Source organism: Lepus europaeus, chromosome 3, assembly GCF_033115175.1.
Source record: "Lepus europaeus isolate LE1 chromosome 3, mLepTim1.pri, whole genome shotgun sequence".
NCBI lineage: Eukaryota > Metazoa > Chordata > Mammalia > Lagomorpha > Leporidae > Lepus > Lepus europaeus.
This window is the reverse complement of record NC_084829.1, coordinates 96,971,578-96,997,294: the sequence shown is the minus strand read 5'-3', so window position 1 is coordinate 96,997,294 and position 25,717 is coordinate 96,971,578. Positions and strand designations below refer to the sequence as shown.

General features: G+C 43.0%; 1 protein-coding gene across 2 annotated transcripts in view; it reads left to right on the top strand.

Annotated features, from left to right (window-relative positions):
* FAXC (failed axon connections homolog, metaxin like GST domain containing) overlaps nt 1-25,717 on the top strand; it is an 89,023-nt gene that overhangs the window by 16,871 nt on the left and 46,435 nt on the right. For both annotated transcript variants that reach the window (XM_062187630.1, XM_062187629.1), the window contains exons 3-4: nt 6,975-7,171; nt 15,860-16,083. In XM_062187630.1, coding sequence (XP_062043614.1) covers nt 6,975-7,171; nt 15,860-16,083 — 421 coding nt within the window. The remainder of the gene's footprint in view (nt 1-6,974; nt 7,172-15,859; nt 16,084-25,717) is intronic.

Genomic DNA, 25,717 nt, shown 5'->3' with positions numbered 1-25,717 from the left:
GAACTCCCCCATTACTGTTGTATTTGAGTCTATATCTCCTTTTAGATCCATTAACATTTCTTTTAAATAGCCAGGTGCTATATAATAGTAATTATAATTACTGTAATTAGGTGTGTATATATTTATAATAGTTACATCTTCCTATTGAATTCATCCTTTAATCATTGCATAGTGTACTTCTTTGTCTCTTTTAACAGTTTTTGTATTAAAGTCTATTTTGCCTGCTGTTAGGATGGCTATACCAGCTCTTTTTTGGTTTCTGTTAGCATGGAATATCTTTTCCATCCTTTCACTCTAATTCAACATGTATCTTTGTTGGTTAGGTGTGTTTCTCGTAGGCAACAAATAAATGGAGCTTTGTTTTTTAATCCGTTCAGCCAGTCTGTATCTTTTAACTGGAGAGTTGAGGTCATTTACACTCAAGAAATATTTATTCCATAAATATTCCTATTTAGTTTAGATTTCCTTTGTACTTTTACTGGGAGATTTTTTGCCTTCACCTTCTTTCATCATGATGACCATGTTTCTGTGTTTCTGTGTGTAGCACATTTTTAAGCATATTTTGTAAGGCTGGATGAGTGGTGACATTCTTTCAATTTCTGTTTGTTATGGAAGGTCTTTCTTTCACCTTCATTCATAAGTGAGAGCTTTGCAGGGTACAGTATTCCTGGTTGACAGTTTTTTCTCCTAAGACTTGCAATGTATCTTGCATTCTCTCCTAGCCAATAGAGTTTCTGATGAGAAGTCCACTGTGAGTCTAACTGGAGATCCTCTGAAAGTAATCTAGCATTTCTCTTGGGCACATTTTAGAATCTTTTCTTTATGTTTTACTGTGGAGAGTTTGACTACAAGGTGTTCTTTGACTACAAGGATCTTTTCTGGTCATGTGTGTTAGGAATTCTGTGTGCTTCCTGTACTTGGATGTCCTTTTCTTTCTCTTAGGGAAGTTTTATATAATTGTTTCACTAAAAAAGGGGGGCGTCTAATCTAGACTTTCTCTGTTGCCATGCCTTCAGGAACTCCTAAAACCCATATGTTGGGTCATTTGATAGTATACCATAAATCTCTAACATTGTTTTTTAGTTTTCTAATTTCTTTCTTCTTCTTCTTTCCACCACATTTTTTATTTTGATCTAGTGAATTCATCATTTCTGATATTTAATTTTGATTTCTCTTTAAAATCTCAATTTCATGGGAAAAATGAAAATTTTTTATGTTACGTGTGGATTTCAATTCATGGTTTTGTTTCTGATCACTTTTTTTTTTTTTTAAACTTTTGCCCTGCGTAGGACTTTTTTTTGTTTTATTTCAATATTGGTTTATTTATTTGAAAGGCAGAGTGACAGGGCAGAGAGAGAGAGAGAGAGAGAGAGAGGTCTTCTATCTGCTAGTTCATTCCCCAAATGGCCACAATGGCCAGAACTGGGCCTATCTGAAGCCAGGAACTTCTGAGTTTCCCACATAGGTGCAGGAACCCAAGCACCTGGGCCATCTTCCACTGTTTTCCCAGGCCTTAGCAGAGAACTGGGTTGCAAGTTGAGCAGCCAGGATTCAAGCTGGCGCCCATTTGGGATGCCAGTATCACAGGTGGCGGCTTTATCCACTATGCCACAGCACCAGCCCTGCTTCTGATTATTTCTAAGTAATCTTATGATCAATTTTTTTTTTTTCTGACAGGCAGAGTGGATAGAGAGACAGAGAGACAGAGAGACAGAGAGAAAGGTCTTCCTTTTTGCCGTTGGTTCACCCTCCAATGGCCGCTGCGGCCGGCGCATCGTGCTGATCCGAAGCCAGGAGCCAGGTGCTTCTCCTGGTCTCCCATGTGGGTGCAGGGCCCAAGGACTTGGGCCATCCTCCACTGCCTTCCCGGGCCATAGCAGAGAGCTGGCCTGGAAGAGGGGCAACCGGGATAGAATCCGGCACCCTAACCGGGACTAGAACCTGGTGTGCCGGCGCCGCAAGGTGGAGGATTAGCTTGTTAAGCCACGGCGCCAGCATGATCAATTTTTTTGAATTCTGTTTCTGGCTTTTCTCCAATCTCTATTTTTCACATTGTAGTATTTCCAGTGTTGTATTTCTCTGGAGGTGTAATATTATCTTCGTTATTCTTGTTTCTTGAATTTCTGTGTTTATTTTTAAGCATTTGGAGATACTTGTTGGTTTATTTTTTTCCCCCTGTGATGGCTTTTATCTTTGGACTATGCCTCTGTGGATTAGTGGAGTGTTTGCCCTTTCAGTGAGTACCCTGAGGCATGTGTTGGGTGTGGCCAAGGAGCTCTGTTCAGTACTCCATGATGCGGGGAGTGTTCAAGGTGACATCCAAGTTGATAAATTTTTTTTTTTTAATCAAAGGAGAGGTTTAATCTGTTATATTGGCTTAGTCTCACACTCTTCTTCTCCAAGGAGACCAATACCTGATCACTAGTCCCAGTGAATATAAGTTCACACTGCCACAAGAACTGCACAAATGATTTGTACAGTCCTCAGTATAAGCCCGGATCCTGCAGGATATCAGAGAGCCCTGAGCGTGTGGAGGTGCCCATAGTGACTATCCAAAGACCCAGCCACATCCTGCACCCTCACACACAGCCAATCTTTTCTTTTCTTTTCTTTTTTTTGACAAGCAGAGTGGACAGTGAGAGAGAGAGAGAGACAGAGAGAAAGGTCTTCCTTTTACCGTTGGTTCACCCTCCAATGGCCGCCACGGCCAGCGTACAGGGCTGATCTGAAGCCAGGAGCCAGGTGCTTCTCCTGGTCTCCCATGGGGTGCAGGGCCCAAGCACTTGGGCCATCCTCCACTGCACTCCCGGGCCATAGCAGAGAGCTGGCCTGGAAGAGGGGCAACCGGGACAGAATCTGGTGCCCCAACTGGGACTAGAACCCGGTGTGCCGGCGCTGCAGGCAGAGGATTAGCCTATTGAGCCGCGGCGCCGGCCCGGAGCCAGGAACTTCTTCTGGGTCTCCCATGCGGATGCAGGAGCCCAAGGACTTGGGCCATCTTCTACTGTTTTCCCAGGCCATAGCAGAGAGCTGGATCAGAAGTGGAGTAGCCAGGACTCGAACAAGTGCCCATATAGGATACTGACACTGCAGCCGGTGGCTTAACCCGCTACGCCACAGCAATGGTCCCACTTCATGACATTTTGGACAATTCCCTGTACATAGGATTTTAAAAGTGTTTGCAGTAAAATAAATGTTTCCTTGGATTCTGTTTTTCCACAAAGGTTTTGAAGGACCATCGTACTATACCCAAGAAACGTAACTGTGAGACAACAGAGAAAGACTAAGAAATTTTACATTCTGTTTTTATCCATTTTATCTGTTTTGATATACCATTTGGCATTTGGGAAAGGCACACAGAAGTCTTGTGTATGATTTGGACAAGGACATCTTGAACATGTAAACAACACCTTGAACAACTTTGCTAATCCCTGAGATCTCTCACAAGAAGCTGTCATTGTTCCATCTCCACAGATTTTGGTGTTCCAGGCCTGAAAGGGAGACTTGAGCAGGGCTCCTCTTGGAGGGGTTCCTCCCAGAGTCTTCTGTCATAGTGCACCTTTGCTTTTTTTTTTTTTTTAAATTTATTTTATTTATTTATTTGAAAGTCAGAGTTACACACAGAGAGAAGGAGAGGCAGAGAGAGAGAGAGAGAGAGAGAGAGAGAGAGAGAGGTCCTCCATCTGATGATTCACTCTCCAAATGGCCAAAACAGCTGGAGCTGCACTGATCTGAAGCTAGGAGCTTCTTCCAGGTCTCCCACACGGGGCAGGGTCCCAAGGACCTGGGCCATCATCTACTGCTTTCCCAGGCCACAGCAGAGAGCTGGATTGGAAGTGGAGCAGCCGGGTCTTGAACTGGCACCCATATAGGATGCTGACACTGCAGGCAGTGGCTTTACCTGCTATGCCACAGTGCTGGCCCCACTAATGCACCTTTGCAAAGAGTTATCTTCTTGTCTAGCGCTTGATCCAGATGGTTCCTTCATTTTAATTTTCTTTCTCTAAGCGAAAAGGAGGACACATGGATGGCCTTGGCAGTAGGGGTCAGCAAAATATGGCCTGTAGGCCAGATCAGCCCTGTGAGCTAAGAATGTTTACATTTTTAAATAGCGAGGAAGTATGTCAATAGCTCCATAATGTTTTGCATTCTATAAACCTCAAGTGTCAGTGTCTCACACAGCTATTGGAACAAGCCACGCTGATTCACAGTTACTATTGTCTGTGGCTGCTCTTGGGCCAAGACTGCACAACAGAGTCTTCGGGACAAGAGACCTTAGGACCTGCCTAAAACGTTACTTTCTGGCCCTTGATGGAACCAGCTGGCTGACCTTTACCCTAAAAAAATAGTTTAAAGATATGCAGGACTAGTGTACATAACGTCTTTTTAAAAAAAAAAAAAGACTTACTTATTTGAAAAGTAGAGTAGGGGGAGGGAGGCAGAGAGAGAGAGACAGAGAAAGATGTCTTCCATCCACTGGTTTACTCCTCAAATGGCCACAACGACCAGGCTGACCCACATGGGTGCATGGGTCCAAGCACTTGGACCATCTTCTGCTGCTTTCCCAGGCACATTAGCAGTGAATTAGAAGTGGAGCAGCTTAGGGCCGGCACTGTGGCGCAGTGGGTTAAAGCCCTGGCCTGAATCGTGGGCATCCCATATGGGCATTGGTTCTAGTCCTGGCTGCTCCTCTTCCCTTCCAGCTCTCTGTTATGGCCTGGGATAGCAGTAGAAGATGGCCCAAGCCCTTGGGCCCCTGCACCCACGTGGGAGATCTGGAAGCAGCTCCTGGCTCCTGGCTTCGGATCGGCACAGCTCTGGCCATTGCAGCCATCTGGGGAGTGAACCAGCAGATGGAAGACCTCTCTCTCTGTCTCTACCTCTCTCTGTAACTCTTTCAAATAAATAAGTCTTAAAAAAAAAAAAAAAGAAGTTGTGGAGCAGCTGGGACTTGAACCGGTATTCATATGGTATGCTGGCATTGCAGGCAGATGTCCAACCCAATGCACCACAATACCAGCCCCTGTACATAAAATTTCTTTCTCTCTCTCTCTCTCTGTTTTTTTTTTTTTTTTAATTTGATGGGTAGAATATTAGTGAGAGAGACAGACAGAGAGAAAGGTCTTCCTTCCGTTGGTTCACTCCCTGAATGGCCGCTACAGCCGGCACTGCACCGATCCGAAGCCAGGAGGCAGGTGCTTCTTTCTGGTCTCCCATGTGGGTGCAGGGCCCAAGGACCTGGGCCATCCTTCACTGCCTTCCCGGGCCACAGCAGAGAGCTGGACTGGAAGAGGAGCAACTGGGACAGAATCCGGCGCCCATAGGGATACCAGCGCCACAGGCGGATTAACCAAATGAACCATGGCGCTGACCCCTGTACATAAAATTTCATCTAATGCTCTCTTTTTTTTTTTTAAAGAAAATCTTTATGCATATGTAATTGACATATAATAAATTGCACGTATTTAAAGTGTATAGCTGGATAAAATTTGACATATGTAAATACTCCAGAAAACATCACTGTGACAAGACAGTGAATATACCCACTGTCCCCCAGATTTCTTCATGCCCCTTCCTGCCCCACATTGTCCCCAGCAATCACTGACTGGCCTTCTCTCACAATAGATTAGTTTGCATTTTTTTAGTTTTGTATAAAAGGAATGACGTTTTGTATAAAAGGAATGACATTTTGTCTGGCTAATTTTACTCAGCAAAATTATTTTGAGATTCATTCAAGTGGTGGGTATCAAGAGTTTTTTCCCTTTTTTTAGTTACTGACTCAAATTCCATTGTCAGGGCATAACAGATTTGTTTATTCATTTATCTCTTGATGGGCATGAGGGTTTTTAAAAATTTTCCTGGTTTTGGTAATTGCAAATAAATGTTCTATGTCTGTGTTTTTGCATAGACATATCCTTTCTTTTCTCTTGGTAAATAGGAGTGAAATGTCTTGATTATAAAACAGGTATATATTTAACTGTTTGAGAAGCTGTCAAATGATTTTAAGGTAGCTTTGTCATTTCACATCCTCATTAGAGTGTTTGAGAATTCCATTTCCTCCATAGGATCCAGACAGCACTTTCTAATATCCAAGCATGTGACCTTCTACTTGTAGGAAACACAAGGAAGAGTTTGTAACAATTCAATAAATCAGGAATGCATAGCCACAAAAATTGATTCCATTTTAACAATCAACTTTGGAGTCTAAATGATCTAGATTTGCTGAGAAAAGTGATTGAACACATGAAATTAACACCCTAGGAAGCCCTCTATCAAGGTAGTTAAGATCCTTACTTTTTCTACAGTGGAAAGCAAATGTCACTGTATAATTTTGGATGTTCCTAAAATGTGTGCCTTCTCCCTCATTCTGGGATCAGAGTCCTCAGAGACACTGGGAAGATCTAGTATAGGTACATATCAAGTAAGAGCTGATCAAAACACAGATTACAGGACACCCTCCCCAGATTCTGATCCACAGCTCTAGGTTGGGCCCAGTCACTTAGATTTTTAAGAGACACTCTAGCTGACTTAGGGTACACACTTTGTTACACCTAGTGTTAGAACCCTGGGACCACTTGTTTGCAGAGTAGTGGGATTAAGCATTATTCTGGATGTTAGATTTTAGCTGAGGTCTTTGGTCACTAGCCTAGTCAGTACAGGTTTCTTCATGGTTTTTTTTCCACAGTTGCTGTATTACAGGAGCATTTCAAACTGTCGGTCCACCCTATCCTGTTTGCCCCCCTGGGTCTTTTATTCTTTTTCCCATAATAAGACAGGGCCACGGTAGGATCTGTGGGAGTAAAGAGATATCTTCATGTGAGGGAAACTAGTTTTTTTCCCCCTAGTCACCATTTATTGTCTTAAAGTGTTTTATGTGCTGAGTTCACTCATTTGAAGAGTGCAGGTTGTTAATCATACAGTGAAATTGTAATACAACCTTGCTTTTCTCTTTTTTAATGTATATTCTACTTTAGAACTATTTTGGTGGAAAGCTCTCTGCTCAAGGGAAAATGCCTTGGATTGAATATAATCATGAAAAAGTTTCTGGCACTGAATTCATAATTGACTTTCTGGAAGAGAAACTGGGAGTGAATCTAAACAAGAACCTTGGCCCTCATGAAAGAGCCATCTCCAGAGCAGTGACCAAGATGGTGGAGGAGCATTTCTACTGGTGAGTCCCTGCTGGGTGCACCCCCAAGCTCTCCGAGTAAGCCCAAACTTCTGGGTCACCTTTCAGAAGTCCTTCCCACTTTATGAAAAACTTTCTGTTAATGGTTTGGAGTGAGAGGTCTGACTGACTTAGGGTTAAAGGTAGGACTGTTAAGTTTCCAGGTATCTAGACAAGGGGTCGGCACACTTTATAGTCTTTGCAGGATCTTTATCTTCATGGCAGCTCTGCCCAAATTTCATCACAAAGGCAGCCATAGACAGTGTACAATGAATGAGCACAACTGGGTGCCAATAACAGTTTGTTAGGGGCACTGACGCTTCGATTTCATTTTATGCAACTTAGTCCTCCTCTTTTGATTTTTTTCCCACCATCGAAAAATGTATGAACATCTTAACCTATGAGTTGTGGTTTGCTAAACACTGAACTAGACTTCACTGAGGTGAGGGGGATATTACCAATACAAACTGCAGAATTAGAGTAATATTACATCACACACCCAGAGGAGGGAATGAAAGACTAAGTTGAGGTAGAATCCCTAAGTGGAATACATTATGAATCCATCATAAGATAGTCAGTTTTCCATAGGTAGCAAGAGTTTTTCTCTGTTCCAGAAGCAATGCATGCCACTCCTGATTGCCTGACTCCTGGTTTGTCTTCCCCAAGTTGGAAGCATACGTAACACAAGTTATGCTGTTCTGCTTCTTGTGGCCTTGAGCTGGCTGCGATACCAAGTGAATGAAGCAGCTGTGTGGCTCCTCTTACCTTCCAAACTCATTTGTCTGGTGGCTTTTTCTTTTTTCCATTTTCTTTTACCAGTTTTCTAGAGTTTCTGCACCTTTCTCTACACACCAGTAGATGTGAGCTATTTTCTTCCTGATTTCTGCAACTTTGTCTTGTTTCAATGGTTAAATTAAGAATTATGAAGCCCACTTTTTGGCATTAGTGGTTCTTGCCTTGTCAGACACTGACCTCCCACTTTGAGAGAGACACTCAGAGTGGAGCTGATGCTACCATCCTCCTCCTCATCTCCCTGTTTCAGCCATTCTGCTCCTTCTCAATGGAAAGCTTGCTGCTCCTATCTCTTGTATTTTAAGTGACCCTCTGCTTTTCTCTTCCCCTTTCTATTTTTGGGTCTTTCCCATTTTGTTCCAGGGCTGACCTGAGCCCTTCTTCAGAGGCAAAGGAAGGGTTGAGCAAGGAAGGGACACGGGAGAGGCTGGAGACAAGGTACTGATGAGTGTGAATGAAGTCAGAGTTGGTGTTCCAGGAAAGAATCTGAGTTTTTTCCCTAATAATACTGATGGAGAAATACTGAGGCTGTCCTCTCGAATAGTTCAGGAATTGCAGAGGGGACCAAGATGCATGACTGCATGTGATGTGCCAGCTTCGTGGAAAAGTCTTGTGGGATGCATCCCATCTCACGTGCCAGGCTCCAGCCCAGCTTGGCAGCAGTTAGGAGTGAAGAACCCACCACCCTGCTCCTTGTGTGTGTCCATGGTGCAGGTGATTGATGGCTTGTTGATGTAGAGAGCTATTACTGTGTTAGGCAACTGAGAAGCTCCAGACTATACATTTCAGTTGGTACTTGAGCTCCAACTCTGATTTCTATTGTGTGGTTCAGAAAATATATATTCTGGCTAGAAAGTTTTTAATGCAGTGAAAATTCCCAGTTGCTACATGTCACTGCTTTTGTTTCTGGGTGTGTGTGATTTATGTATAGTGCCTGCTAGAGGTTCATCTTCTACCATCTCCAGCTCTCCATCTCTCCTACCACCAGTCCTGAGTACCATGGGGAGCAAGGAGTGGGGGTGTGGGTGGAGGTGGGAGGGACAGCTGTCAGGTGGATCCCTGGTTGGGAGCAATTTGAATTTCACAGACTGTAAACTCCCAAGTGCTTGAAATTGGCTTGGGTCTTAAGAAGACTCTTCTAAGGATGACTTTATTTCTCTAATTTACTTTTTAACTAAAAAAATTCTTGGCCTATCTATTTCTTCATTTGTGTCTACTTAAAGGTTTGAAGACGAAAACAGTGAAGGTGGGAGGGAAGGTCTTGACTGAGATCTGAATATGCAGAGAATGTTGAAATCAGCACTTCTTAGACTCCAGCCGCAGCAGGAGGAATGTACCTTGTCTCTGGCTGTTTCTTAAAGTTCTCAAGCCTTTAGCCAACTTCTTGCTTTGGGAAAACCCTGCAGAGACTTTCCCAAGAGCTCTAAATTGCAGAGGAGGAAAAGACCTCCGCCCCTACTCTCAAGAAAACACTTCAAGCCAGAACCTCCAGGGGCTCTTTTCTTAGCTGCCCTCTGCCTCTTCCTGTTCTGGACCCAGAATCCACACATAGAGTGTGCAGCTGTGGAAGCTGGGCTGGTAGGGAACTGACCACAATATGGAGGAAACTTACCAGTGTGAGAGCCTGTTAAATTCTGACAGTCAGCAAGCTCTAGGCTCCGTGTACTCACAGAGGTGAAAGTGCGGTAAACCTGCCTTTGACTCAGCCATTTGATGATCTGCAGTTTTCAGTTATGTTTATTTGGACTTGAAACCTTAAAAACACTTCACTTCAGGTATGACTTTCTGAAAAGCAGCGGTGATAGGAAGCTGTCATTATTATGTAACATCATGTAATTCTGAAGCTCTGAGTTAGGTCTGTTCAAAATAAGCACACTCAGCTATACAATGGTTTTGTTTTGTTTTATTTGCCTCTTGAAATCCATATAATTATGTCCCACTTATATTATAAAAGCTATTATTGAAGATGGAGAAGATGGGTTTTTTCTTATTCCCTGTGTTCTACTAAGTGCTTAAGATAGATCCAATGCCGAGAAGCTGATATAAAGGGAAGCCTGAGAGACATGGGGTCAAATTACTGGAATGGGATTGATTTTGGTTTACACACATTATAGCTTCTTTAGTGTACTTACTGCCCCCTTGTGGACATAAGGGAATATTTTAAGTATCTTATAGCCTGTCAGGAAGTGTGCAGGGCACCACTGCCAGACTGAAAATATGGGTGTTATTGCAATGAGTTTGTTCCTAGGTTGGTCATGATTTTAAAATTTCATGCTTAGGTTTTTATGTAGTTTCAATGAGTGTGGAAATAGGGTGCCCTATAAAATGATTTACCCAAGAAATCTTTTCAAAAAGCCAGAAACTGCTCTGTTACATCTTGATTGTTGTGTTTTACGTTTCATTTTTTTAAAAAATTTATTTATTTGAAAGGAGAGATCTAGAGATAGATAGGTATATTGATAGAAAGAGAGAGAGAGAGAAAGAGAGAGAGAAAGAGAGAGAGAAAGAATCTTCCATCCACTAGTTCATTCCTCAAATGCCTGCAGCAGGGTTGGGCCAGGCCAAAGCCAGGAGCCTGGAATGCCATCTAGGTACTTGGGTCATCTTCTGCTGCTTTCCATGGCACATTAGCAAGGAGCTGGATTGTAAGCAGAGCCACTAGGACTTCCACTGGCACTGTCATATGAGATGCCAGTGTCGCAAGGAAGGTTTAACCCTCTGTGCCACAATGCCCCCTAAGATGATCTTTGGAAAAAAATAAACCCTTTGGCCTCATTTTTATAGGCATAATCAGATATATTTGTTGCCACAGGAAAATTAGTATCTTAACTTCCTGAAGTAAATTCTTGAAATGATAATTTAATTGCTCAGCCTACTCTACTTACCAGATTGGCCCTTCCTGTCCTTTCCAGTTAATAGTGGTTCATTCCTGGTACAGTGGACCCCTTCCCAGTGGAGAAGGAAGAGCCACAAATTGCAGAAAAGAAGAGTGGTGGCCCCTTCTTCACCCTCCTTAGCATATCCCTCTCTCCATTCTTCCATCTAAGTACACGGCATCCCTGAGAAATACCACTTAGCAGTAGTTGGCTCAGAGCAAAGCCTTTTTTCCCCCCTATTTAATCAGTAATTTATTCTTTCTGGAAGCTTAATGAATAACTAGTGGTGGCCAAATGCTTTGACCCTATCAAGTGGCTCACAGGCTGAAGGTAGACATCCAGCCTTTGCAGCGATCATCACTGGGGATGGGTTGGAGAACTGAGGATAAGAGTCCAGCTGCTGGAGAGGCGAGGGTAGGGCTTCCCAGAGAGGGTGGTGGCACAGTGGAGTCAAGGTGATGTCACAGCTGGAGCTACTGGTGACACAGCAGGTGATAGGGGAAGGCCAGGGTATCCAGGCAGAGGGAACAGCATCTGCAAACTTTAGAAGTAGAAAGGAGGCATTGGGTGAGCATGTTCATCCAGCCAGTCTGAGATGACAGAACACCATAGACTGGGTAGCTTTAGGAAGAACTGAGGTTTATTTATGTGAGTTCTGGAGATTGAGAAGTCCAAGGTCAAGACTCAGTGTCTGGTGAAGGCCAGCTTCCTGGTTCACAGTCATCTCACTGTGTCTTCACATGGCAGAATAGGTGAAAGAGCTCTCTGGGATCTCTTTTCCCATCACCTGCCATAGGCCCCACTCATGATGCCATCACATTGAGGATTAGGTTTCAACCTAAGAATGTTGAGGAAACATAAGTCGTCCTTCTGTAGTAGGGAGGTGTATGCAGTTTTTATGACTAGTGCAAAGGGTGCATGGAAGGCAGCGCTGGGGGAGGGGACCAGGGAAGCATCAGAGAGGTGAGACCATGGGAGGGGAGGGGGCAGAGAATAATAACTCCGGGGTTCTGGCTGGCAAGGAGAAGCAGGTAGAAGGTAAGCAGTGGACAGGAAAGTTAAGAGAGAGTTCCAAGGAAGAGGCTGATAATGTTCGGTGCTGTAGAGAGAATAAGGAAGCTGAACAGACAAAGGTGCTTATTTGGATGTAGCAGCAGGAAGTGATTGTTGACTTGGAGGAGAGTAGTTTCAGTGGGGTGATGGAAGTAGACAGAGTTTTCAGGAATTTTGGTGTGAGAGGAAGTGGCTTCATGGTTGTAAGATGTGGAACCACGTATAATATGTTGTCTACCTGTAGTAGCTGATTAAGGAATCTGTAATGCACTCATTTTATTTGGTATTTAAAGTGTACATATTCTTCACTGGGCTTGACTCTGAAAGAGCTTGCCTCACTCTCATTTGCCTCTCTGCCTTGTCACTGGCCTTTAATGTTGGGCATAGGGAGTGAAAGAGAGGAAGAGAAATCAAGAACAGGGCAGAGAAGAGGAAAGAGGAAGACTTTCTGAGGGTTCTTACAGCTGCAAAATGTTGGAATGAACTCCATGTTCCTTCTTTTGGGCCCAACATTCAATGTGCTACTTCAGGTACCATTGCATTGATTGGGACTTCTCTTGCCAAGCCTTCTCTGCTACCTGCTACTCCTAAAACTCTCTACCCATTGCTATGTCCTCATCTCTACATATGCCTTTATGTACATTGCTCAGTCTGTGGAAGTCATGGAAGTTACCAGGCAGGAACTCTGAAACCCTCTGCAGCCCATCAACCCTTGCAACACCCTACTTCCCTCCATCTCAAGAAAGAGGTGACCCTACTTCTCTCCGAGCTGCTGCTTCCAATCTGGTCTTCTCATCTTCTAACTTGCCCTGAATGGGGTTTCCCCGACACTGCTCCTCTTCCTAGAAACTCTCTTCGGGGACCCCATGACCTCTCACAGCTTTAAAGCTGCTACCAACAGGCTCCTGTCCACTAGTTCTCTATCTTGGGACTAAACCTGTTTCCTGAATTCTCCATCTTCTAGACGTCTTCACTTGGGGTTCAATAGATTAACTCTTCTTTCATTGCCAAATCAGTTTCACCTTGTGTAATCCAGTATCAGTTTGTAGCATTATCATCTTCTCAAGTCATCAATCTAGGAGAAAATATCTAATTTATCCTTATATATAATTCTTATATCCAGCAGTCAGCTGACTCTTTCTCATGTATCTCGGTAGTTCTATATTTTGCTTATTTATTTAGCATCTTCTCTACCATTACCTTAGCCAGTGCATCATTTGTTGCTCTGTCTTGCTGTGGTCTTCTAGGAAGCAACCTTTCTACCAACACTTTCTCTGCCTTCCAGCCCTTCCTTCACTTTGCCACAGGTCTGGTTATGTTTCCTGTCTGCATAAAACCTCCGAGTCATTAGCTTTTGCTTTTGGAATAAAATTCAGCTGGTTTTGCATCGGACCTATCCTGATTTGATCCTTGCTCATCTCTCAGGCCTCATCCCTTAGAATCATCCAGCTCTTGCTGGAGCTCTTGGCAGCCATCAAGCAGCCATTGTTCTTCTTGGGGATACCCTCTCCCTCTGCTTGGTCTGGGGAGCTTCTGCTCATGCTTCAGTTGCCCGTGTGCTTATAACAAAGCCCATGTAATTTGCCTGGAAAGAACTCTTTTCTGTCTTCAAATCAACCTGTCAGCGTAGAGCTACACAGTCCTCATTTTTACACTTTAGGTGCTTCATCAGTACTATTATTACTTGGTCAAGCTGAATTTAGGGTAATTCAGTTTTATCTTCACACCATCAACTTCCAGAATAATCAAAGGTTGTTAACCCTTTACTGTGAATTTAGATCTAGTACAATTAGAATCAAAGTGCTCAATTATTCTAACAGGTTGTGAAAATTGCCACCTTAATTACTGCAGATGTAGAGAGAAGAGCAATAGAAAAGCATTTAATTTTTATTTATGTAGAATTTACTGGAATAAATATGAGGTATTTTATACCAAAAGAGCCACTGAATGCAGTGATTGTACACTTTAGACATCATGAAATTCATTTCATGACTCCTCAGTAGTTTATTTTGAAAGACTTACAAAAAGAAGCATGCAAAGCTTTCTACCAGGATTTGTGGGAATTCTTTCATGCCAGTAATAAAGAAGAATTATGGCTGCAGTACACAGTGGTTGTGAGAACTGGGGGCAGGACTTTTCAGTAAAAATCAGGAATACTTCAAAATTTTAAAAGAATCTGTTGCTTTCTTATTTTCATTTTTTTTAGAGTAGAAAACCCTAAAACCCTAAAATAGGACTATATAAAATGATTAAAATTCCAGGGTCTCTTTTTCTCTTGCTTCCGCCCCTCACTAATGTGAAAAATAGCACATGATGGTAGCTACAATGTGCCATCACCCCTTTTGTTCTTTCTAGAAGTATTTTCCATTGCTCTGATTTTTTGGAAGCAATCATTACTGCCACATCTGCCAGTACTAGTGTAGCCATGACTGCCAATGCATTTGTTTTTAATAATTTGAGGAAGAGCTATATGTACTCCCACAGCTGCATTCGCCTTGGCCTTTGGAAGGACACCCTTGTAGTTGCTGTCTACTATTAGCTGTAAAACATCCTGCAATTGCATAGGTTCAGAGAGCAAAATCAGCAAAGGCCTGAGTGTTGTGGCTGACAGGATGTGTGAACAGGGTGCAGCCATTTAACTGTCTGTACATGTCGTACAGGAGCATCTGGGTGGGTGAATTTGCTACGAGCAGTACCCAGGTGGGAAAAATGCTTCAGCCAAGTTCCTCTGGTATTTGTGTTCCCTTGAGAGAAAACGGAGGTAGAGTTGATTTTCTGGAGAGTGAATAATTTGCATAATATTTATAATTTCTATGATTTATAAACATGGACAGGTGTACCTACTCCCTAATTGTCTAATTGTATGTCAGAAAGGCAAAATGCTTTCTTTAAAAAAAAACCTTTATATTGTGAAATATAAAATACATATGGAGTGCACACAATAGAAATTTATAGCTTAATTAATCCAAAGCACAACAATTTCTCTTTTTTTGCAATTTTTATTTTATTTATTTTTTAAACATTTATTTGTTTATTTAAGAGGCAGAGTTACAGACAGAGAGGGAGAGACAGAGAGAGGGGTCTTTCATCCACTGGTTTACTCCGCAAATGGCTGCAATGACCGGAGCTGGGCAGGTCTGAAGTTAGGAGCCAGTAGCTTCTTGCAGGTCTCCCACATGGGTGTAGGGGCCCAAGCACTTTGGTCATCTTCCACTGCATTACCAGGCCATAAGCAAAGTGCTGGATGAGAAGAGGAACAGCTGGGACATGAACCTGCACCCATATGGGATGCTGGCATTGCAGGCAGAGACTCAACCTACTATGCCAAGCATCAGCCCCAGTTGCAATTTTTGAAATGAAACTTTCAATTGGAAATCAAAAGAAATCATTAAAGATGCAAACGGTTCCCAGAAGGACAAGATAACCATTGCAAAGCACACGATTTCATGGAAAATAGAATTTATAAAAATCTACCAAATACACTTGACTTTCATTCTACTTTTTCCATGAACTTTTTGAAGTCCCCTGTACCTGTAGAGCCACAATTTTGCCTCAGAAAGGGAAAGATGACAGCGCGCCAGTCGCTACTGCCTCCTGCCAGGTGCCCCTGTTGGTTTTCACTAAAAGACTTTAAAAGTGGGCTTCTCTTAGTTTTCTGTGGGCTTGCATAAGGGAAAGCAAAGGTGTGGTGTTGGGATGAGGAAGGAGGGGTCTGACAGGAGTGGTTTGATGGAACTGGAAGCTACAGCGTTGTTGTCAGGATTTTTCACCATTTCTCTCACAGGCCGGTAGTCTAGGCAGTGACTGGAGCCTGTGGTGCTATCTGCCACTGAGATTGCTCCGTGTAAAAGCTGCTCGTGTTCCTCCAGGGGGTGCTGCCTTCTGAACAAGTGCCTGCAAAGTGCCTGTGTGGCAACGATGCGCGCAAGTGTCCGGTGCATGGTAGTAACTTGTTTCCGCACAATTCCAGGACCTTAGCTTATTGCCAGTGGGTGGACAACCTCCAGGAGACCCGGAAGATGCTCTCCCTTAGCGGAGGCGGTCCCTTCAGTAACCTGCTGAGGTGGGTCGTGTGCCACATAACGAAAGGAATTGTGAAGCGCGAGATGCATGGCCACGGCATTGGCCGCTTCTCGGAGGAGGAGATTTACATGCTGATGGAGAAGGACATGCGGGCCTTGGCGGGGCTGCTGGGTAACGTACCACGCCTTCTCTTCTCTATTTTATATCCTGACTTCTTGCATGCTGAATAAAGCACTGCCGGCCGACTGGTGAAGTGTATGTAGTTGGTTTCTTTGCTTTCACGTGTAGATTGTAGCCCCACCGTTGAGCCAGACCCCCTAATTTTCAGAAGCATGCATCTTTGTTAATCACTGGCCCACAACTGTGTTAATGTGGACAGAGAATAGAGCATGTTCAGCATCACTACGCGGCTGTAGGTGAGGCTGGCGTTGCTGAATGTACTGTGAGAAGCGAGGTGATTTTGAGCAAGGAATCGCTTCTGTTTGTGAACAGGTCAGGGTTCAAAGGCTGCTTCGGAATACAAATGCCCGCAGGTTTGGCCACGTGCCGTGGGCATCAGGCTGTTTGAGACTTGTTCTAACCTGAATGTGTGTGTGTGTGTGTGTGCGCGCACACAACAGGTATTGTTTTCTCACCACTTTCTGTTTGTGTTTTTATTCCACTTGTTACTAGCAGAGTTTAGCTCTGATTGTGTATTTACTATGGGCTGGTGAGGATGGATGCACACCTGCTCAGCTGGCTGTCTGGAGGTGGCCTGCCACTATATTCATTTATAAACAGACGATTTGAATTTGGGAAATAATGGTGGGAAATAATGACTTCTCCTGCTGGGGCAGCTAATGTACAAGGGGTCAAATCCTCTGTGTGACTGGGTCACAGGGCCTAGTTCTTCAGGGGCTGCTGTGTCTGTAAAGATGTGTTTTCATAGGCCCTCCCTGTGTGAAAATCATTCCCAGAAAAACTCTCTCCCTGATTCTGGAGCACTTTAGGTACCTGTCCTCCACCCTGGGTCCATCCTGGGAGACAGCAATGATGGCCCAAACACTTGGCTCCCTGCCACTGGACCCAGATTGAATTAACAAGTCCTAGCTTTGGCCGGGCCAGATGCCCAGCTGTTTGCGGGTGTTTGGGAAGTGAGTGAGTGGATGAGAGATCTGTCTTTACCTTTCAAATGAATGAATGGATGAATAAAAGACAGGAGACTGGAAATTTGCTTTCTTGATTCTAGCAGCTGCCCTAGGAATGAAAGCCTGCACTGGGTGTCACCTGTCCTTGCAGAGTAACCGCCTTGGCTGGCTCCTTCCTGGTTTGCACTCTGACATTTGCTAGCTCTGGAGTCTTTTCTTATAGCCCCGACTGCAAGAGGCAGATCTGATGCCACATGTAGCTATCAGCAAGCTTTGCCTTGCGGTTATGATATGTGGGGGGTTTGGATGCTGAGTGGATTCCTTCAAAAGCTCTGTGTAGCTTGAAGAGTCGACACTGTCCAGCCCTATCTGTTGTGCTGCTTCACTGGCATCAGGTGCACCTGCTTGGAGTAGATATGAATGGAATTAGCCTCAAATTTGCCTCCTTCCTTTGGAAGCTTAATCCTAGACTGTTGGGCTCAGAAACCAGGCTGATGTCTGGGTTATTTCCTCCTTAACAGTGGCTGTGTCTGTTTCTGGCTTTTTCCTCCTCTTTACCAGCTCATGAATTGGGAGCGCCACCAGCCACAGAGTTGATTCCCCAGAGTTTTGGCAGAGATTATGCCAGAAAAGTTCTACTCATCATTAATAATGTAACAGTTTTTTTTTTTTTTAAAACCAGAGAAGGGTGATCATTGCTTTTCTGGGGCATTCCTGTTTGGGAGCCCCAGGGAGCAGGGTGATGGTAACAATCACTGACAATGTTTCTGTAGGCTTTACTGATTTAGACAATGCTTTCTTCTCTATTTTCATGAGGTGGGAGGGAAATAGATGGCTCATAGTTAGTCTGGATACTTGCAAGTACAACAGTCTCCCCTTATCTGCATTCTCATTTTCTATGATTTCAGTTAGTCATCGTCAGTTCGGGTTTGAAAATATTAAATGGAAGATTACCAAAGTTCTTAAGTCTCAAATTGTGTGTCATTATGAGTAGTGTGATAGAGTCTCACACTCCAGCTTTGTCCTGCTGGGGATGTGAGTCAGTCATTTGTCTAGTGTATCCACACTGTATACCCTACCCACTCATTAATCACTTAGTTGCCCTCTTGGTGATCAAGGTCAGTGGGCACAGTATCTCAGTGCTTGAGTTCAGGTAACCTTGTTTTTCTAAATGATGGCCTCAGAGCTCAGGCATATCTTCCGAAAGCTTATGGAAAATGAGAAAACTATGCATAGATTTCAAATAATTTATACCTGGATTAAGTTATCTTTTTAATTCCATTTTCCAAGAACTTTTTAAAGACCCCATGTAGTACCTGGCAGTTCGGATGTGCCAGGAATGAACAGTGAAGTGCTTTCCCTGAGTTAAAAAATTGAAGCTCTAAGTTTAGTAAGGAAAGCAAAACCACTGTATGCTGAGGTTGCTGAGATCCATACTTGGTTATTGCTGTGGCTCTCTTACTGTGCCTAATTTGTAAACTAAACTTTGTTATAAGCTTGTAGGAACTGAAAAAAAAAAAAACAGGATAAATAGGGTTCGGTATAGACAAGGTTCAGCATCCCCTGGCCATATTGGAACAAATCCCCTGAGGATAAGAGGGTCTGTTCTATCTACATTATGGATAATACACACTCTGTATTACTCAGAGTGTGAGGATTAAGTGAGATACTTCCTGTAAGGTACTTATCAGAGCAACTGGCAATAAGAATTGCTAAATAGTATTATCTATTTTCATTGTCGCTTTCACAGACTTTGTAGCACAACTTTATTAGCAACTTTGTTTTCTGGAAAAATGTCTTTTCAGCAAAAACCTTTTTTTTCTGATTTTTACATTTATTAATAAATGGTAGAAATTTCAGAAGGTTTAGAGGATCACAAGGAAGAAAAATAAGTCACTCATTTTGTAACCTATTGCTTACCACAGTTACCATTTTGGAGTGTATGTTTTAAACATTTTTATGTATATTTTAAATCACATGTTCCATTTTCTTTATTTTATTCCATCATTAAATGTTCTATACCATGGGGCTGGCACTGTGGCACAGTGGGTTAAAGCCCTGGCCTGAAGCGCCGGCATCCCATATGGGGGCCGGTTCTAGTCCCGGCTGCTCCTCTTCTGATCCAGCTCTCTGCTATGACCTGGGATAGCAGTAGAGGATGGCCCAAGTCCTTGGGCCCTTGCACCCATGCAGGAGACCTGGAAGAGGCTCCTGGCCTTCGGATCGGTGCAGCTCTGGCCGTTGCGGCCATCTGGAGAGTGAACCAGCGGCTGGAAGACCTCTCTCTCTGTCTCTACCTCTCTCTGTAACTCCCTCTTTCAAATAAATAAAATAAATCTTTAAAAAAATATTCTATACCATGTAATTTACCCTTGGTGTCAAGAAAACTGATGGGGGATTTATCAGACAAAATCCCACTCTGTCTTCTGCCTTTTAAATATTTCTGCTCTGTGATTACTCTTAAGTCACAGGTATGATCTTGATTTAGATGGAAAATAAGACAGAATGAAAATAAAAACTCTATAGTCTTGTCCTGTGTTAGTACAGAGATCCTCAGATGGCTGTTAGATGTGTGATTAAAGTAAAAATAGGCAGCAGGTTCCAGTGTAAAGTCAGGAGTTACACGACCCTTTTTTCAGATAAGGAAACTGAGGCCCAGAAAGGTCAAGTGATTTGCCACAGTAAGAAGTGGGGTCATGGGGCCGGTGTTGTCATGTGTGGGGTAAGCCGCTGTCTGCAACACCAGCATCCTATATGGGCTCTGGTTTGTGTCCTGGCTGCTCCACTTCCGATGGAGCTCCCTGTTAAAGTATCTGGGAAAGCAGCAGATGATGATCCAAGTGCTTGGGCCCCTGCACCCGTGTAGGAGATCTGGATGAAGCTGCTGGCTTTGGCCTGGCCTGGCCTTGGCTATTGCTGCCATTTGGGGAGTGAACCAATGGATGAAAGATCTCTATGTGTTTCCCTGTCTCTCTGTAACCCTATTTTTCAAATAAAAAAAATATATTTTTTAAAGTAGAGCTAAAGTCAACTCCAAGTGGTCAGACTCAAGACCCCTGTTGTCTTCTGATCTGATTTTCACTCTGATGTTCCTTACGAATTGTGGCTTAAAGTGTAGAAGTTGTCTTAGATCAAGATGACTCCTTTACAACGTTATCTAATGTGGCCAGAACTGTAACTGGCAAGTTAAAATGTCATCTCCAAAGTAATACTGAAGTATGCTGTACTGGCTGCTCTCCGACACTGAGAGTGGAATTAGATGTGACTGTGGTCACTGATGTCGATTTCCTGAACTTTGGGAGCTGAAGTCACACACTTCCTGAGGTTTTCTCCCCAGCCACCAGGCTGAAGTACATGAGTACTTGAGGAGAGAGAATTTCTTTTTGGGGGATGCTCCTGAAAGAGCTAACTGATAAATAAAATTTGTAAATGGAACTGAGGACTCACAAAAATGCACTGTAATCTGCCTTTCTTGTGTGTGTGTGTGTGTGTGTGTCTGTGTGTCTGTGTGTTCCCCATCCTCCCATACATACCTGCCCAACTCTGGCTTGCCTTTCAGAGCTTATCTTAAATTAACTCAAAGAAACATTCTGGAATATTCCCACCCCTCCTTCTATCACTGACCACATTTATTTCCTTGTAGAAAGCCATTATTGCACCCTGCACTTCCTCACTGTGGCATTCCTCAAAAGTGCTGTATTTTTTGCTTTTTAATTTTATTTTATTTGAAAGGCAGAGAGACAGATGGGAACAGTGAGAGATCTTCCATTCACTGGTTAGCTCCCCAAGTGATCACAATAGCCAGGCTGAAGTCAGGGGCCCTGGACTCAGTCTAGGTCTCCCATGCAGGTGGCAGAGACTCAAATAACTGAACCATCATTTGCTGCTTTCCAGGATGTACAATACCAGGAGGCTGGATTGGAAGCAGAGGAGCCAGGGCTCAAACCACATGCTGCAGATGTGGGAGACAGGCATTCCAAGCAGTGTCTTAACTACTGCAACAAACACCTGCCCCCAAGTACTAGAACTTAATAAATGTTTACTGTATTATATCCCTCAGGGAGCAGCTCTGATAGATCAGGGCTGTGCCCAATTTGCTCATTTCCAACTCTCAAGCCCCTCACAAAGAGCCCAGCACACCTTTCAGTGTACGTGTGTTTGACCAAAGTCAAAGGAATCATCCTTACATCTGAGTTCTACTCTCCTTCTAAGACCTCTCACTGTGGAAAAGTGGCTGCAAAGCACATTGTTCTTTGACTGGAAATTGTAGGTTCCACTTGGAACCTCTATCTGACCCCATCCCTTAAATGTATTCACAAAGAAAAGTTTTTTTTCTCAAAAAGTAATCCCAGACCCACAGACCCTGGCATCTGTCCCTGACTGCTGCTAGATGTACCCTGAAATTCCTTAATTGTTTTCTTCATTCTTCCAACTCAGTTTTTGATGGTCACGTGTGCGCAGTTGAACCTGAAACTGTATGATTCCTCACTAAGTTACTATCTCCCAAACTAACTCTATTTACTAGCTATTCACCTACTTCTCTCATGAGATGTTTGCTCTGTTAACACCCAGGGTCTGTAAAAGCCCAATTAAATAAAATACAAAGAGACATTAGATTTTAATAGTCTGTGCTGTCTCGTTATGATCAGATAAAGACAGTTTTTTTTTTTTTCAAAGATGTATCTATTTATTTGACAGAATTACAGAGAGGGAGAGACACAGAGACAGATCTTCCATCCTCTGGTACAGTCCCCAAATCGCCACAATGACCCAGCTGGGCCAAATGGAAGCCAGGAACCTGGAGATTCATCTCAAGCACTTGGGCCATCCTCTGCTACTTTCCCAGGCACATTAACAGGGAGCTGAATCAAAGTGGAACAGCTGGAACTCAGAACTGGTGCCCATATGGGATGCTGGCATTGCAGGTGGCAGCTTAACACACTATGCAACAATGCTGGTCCCAACACACACCTTTCTAAAGACTATTACCGAAACACCAACCCAACAACCTGTTACCTCAACCTCAAGATTTAGAGATCAGTGGTGACCAGTGAAGCTATTCAAGGCCCAGCTGCAACCCATCCTCTCCCCCATCTCCTCTCCACACACCAGGAACTGCTTCCTCAATGCTAATAACTCTCAGCTCTGGTCTACTTTATGAAGAATGCTTTCCAAAAGCATCCAAATGCAATCTTGTGTTGTGACTAGGAGAAGTATGAGAACCACAAGACAGGAGGTATAAAACCATAGCAAGGGTTTGGCAGCAACATTCCCTAAAGAGTGTTCTGCTGTTGCTACCACATCCACGGTCTATTTCCTTCAAGAGCTCAGACCCCTCCTTTAGATACAAACTGTTTGGGACAAGCTTTTTCTATTCTTGGCATGCCACAGGAGTAAAGGGGTCTTCAGTGTGATATCCAACTCTTCCAAGATCTCTACCTAGACCTCAGGATGTAATTGCACTCATTCTTTTTACCTTCTCTCCAATATGCACCACTCTCCACCACCCAGATTTCCCTGACTCCACCATAATCCATCTGCTAAAAGTATAAGTCCTTTGCTTCATACTAAGACATCCCCACCCAGAGATAAAGAACCCCAAAGGCATTTCTGGCTGAGAGGACCAGAGATTTTCTGTTAGCAATCACATAATCTTGTCCATGTTATTTAATCTTCTATATATAATTTAACCCTGAACTAAGTGACCAGCCAAATGTACTTGAAAACCAAAATTATTTGACTCCTTTGACAGCAAAGCACAATCATTTTGAAAAACCACACCTCTTTAAAAATATACATGCTTAGGAAGGAGACATGGAGTAACTAATGATTCATTTGCCCAGGCTATGAAAAGGAGCACTATTTTTTTAAACTTTCAGAATTTTTTTTTTTTTAGCTAGAAACCTTTTATTTATTTAAGGTATACAAACTTTGTGTATTTCATAAATTTAGGAACATAGTGATTCCTCCCACCCTACCCTCCCTCCCACCCACTCTCCAAACTTTCTTCCTCCCCTCCACTCCCATTTTATTTTATTTTTTACAAAGAACTATTCTCAATTAACTTTATATATGTAAGATTAATCCTACACTAAGTAAAGAGTTCAACAAGTAGTATGAAATTAAAAAAAATAATTTCTCAGCAGTTGAAACAAGGGCTGTTCAAAATCCTTGCATCTCCAAGTGTCAATTTCAATTCTATAGATTACCTTTTAGGTACCCTACTGGTTACCACAGAATGGGGAAAACATATAGTATTTATATTTTTGGGACTGGCTTATTTCACTGAGTATAATGGTTTGCATCCATTTTGTTACAAAAGACAGGATTTCATTTTTACTTTTACTACTGTGTAGTATTCCATGGTATACATATACCATAATTTCTTTATCCAGTCTTCAGTTGACAGACATCTGGGTTGATTATATCTTAGCTATTGTGAATTGAGCTACAATAAACATGGGGGTACAGATCACTCTTTCATATGCTGATTTCATTTCCTTTGGGTACATTCCCAGGAGTAGAATGGTTGGGTCATATTGTAGGTCTATTTTCAGATTTCTGAGGTATATTCATACTGTCTTCCACAGTGGCAGTGCCAGTTTATATTCCCACCAACAGCTGATTTCCCCCACATCTCATCAACATTTTGTTTGTTGATTTCTGCATGAAAGCCATTCTAATGGGGATGAGCTGAAACCTCATTGTGGTTTTGATTTACATTTCCCTGATAGCTAGTGATCCTGAACATTTTTTCATATGTCTGCTGGCCATTTGAATTTCCTCTTTTGAAAAATGCCTGTTCAAGTCCTTTGCCCATTTCTCAACTGGATTGTTTGTTTTGTTGTTGTTGAGTTTCTTGAGCTCTTTATAGATTCTGGATATTAATCCTTTATCAGTTGCATAGTTTGCAGATATTTTCTCCCATGCTGTTGGTTGCCTCTTCACTTTCCTGAGTGTTTCTTTTGCAGTGCAGAAGCTTCTCAATTTGATGTAATCCCATTTGTCAATTTTGGCTTTGATTGCCTGTGCTTCTGGAGTCTTTTCTGAAAACTCTTTGCCTATGCCAATGTCTTGCAGAGTTTCCCTAATGTTCTCTAATAATTTGATGGTATCAGGTTGTATATTTAGATCTTTGACCCATTTTGAGTGGGTTTTTGTGTAAGGTGTAAGGTGGGGGTCTGGTTTCATACTTCTGCATGCAAAGATCTTGTTTTCCCAGCACCATTTGTTGAAGAGACTATCCTTGCTCCAGGGATTGATTTTAGCTCCTTTGTCAAAGTTAAGTTGGTTGTAGAGGCACGGACTGATTTCTGGTGTTTCTATTCTGTTCTATTGGTCTACTCATCTGTTTTTGTACCAGTACCAGGCTGTTTTGATTATAACTGCCCTGTGGTATGTCTTGAAATCTGGAATCATGATGCCTCTGACTTTGCTTTTGTTGTATAAGATTACTTTAACTATTTGGGGTCTCCTTTGTTTCCATATGAATTTCAGCATCTTTTTTTCTGTATCTGAGAAGAATGCCCTCGGTATTTTGATTGGTATCACATTGAATCTGTAAATTGCTTTCAATTGTGTTGTGTAGACATTTTGATGATACCGATTCTTCCAATCCATGAACATGGAAGATTTTTCTGTTTTTTTTTTTTTTTAATTTCTTCTATTTCTTTCTTTAATGTTTTGTAATTCTCATCATAGAAATCTTTGAAATCTTTGACTAAATGTATTCCAAGGTATTTAATTTTTTTAAAAAAGATTTATCCATTTATTTGAGAGAGGAGAGGCAGAGAGAGAGAGAGAGAGAGAGAGAGGTCCTCCATCCTCTGGCTAACTCCCTAATTGGCTGCAATGGCCAGAGCAGCGCCGATCCGAAGCCAGGAACCAGGAGCCTCTTCAGAGTCTCCCACACAGTGCAGGGGCCCAAGGACCAGGGCCATCTTCCACTGCTTTACCAGGCCCCAGCAGAGAGCTGGATTGGAAGTGGAGCAGCCAGGACTAGAACCAGCACCCGTATGGGGTGCTGGCGCTTCAGGCCAGGGCGTTAACCCACTGTGCCACAGTACTGGCACTGGTATTTAATTTTTTTGGTAGCTATTGTGAATGGGGTTGATCTTAGAAGTTCTTTTTCAGCCATGGCACTATCTGTAGATACAAAGGCTATTGATTTTTGTGTGTTAACTTTTATCCTGCCACTTTACCAAACTCTTTTATGAGTTCCAATAGTCTCTCTCTTTTTTTTTTAATTTTTATTTTTTGACAAGCAGAGTGGACAGTGAGAGAGAGAGACAGAGAGAAAGGTCTTCCTTTTGCCATTGGTTCACCCCCCAATGGCCGCCGCGGCCGGTGTACTGCGGCCGGTGCACCACGCTGATCCGAAGGCAGGAGCCAGGTGCTTATCCTGATCTCCCATGGGGTGCAGGGCCCAAGCACTTGGGCCATCCTCCACTGCACTCCCTGGCCACAGCAGAGAGCTGGCCTGGAAGAGGGGCAACCGGGACAGAATCCGACGCCCCAACCGGGACTAGAACCCGGTGTGCCGGCACTGCTAGGCAGAGGATTAGCCTATTGAGCCGCGGTGCCAGCCTCCAATAGTCTCTTAGTGCTTTGTGGAGTCTTTTGGATCCCCTATATATAGAATCACATCATCTACAATTAGGGATAGTTTGACTTCCTTC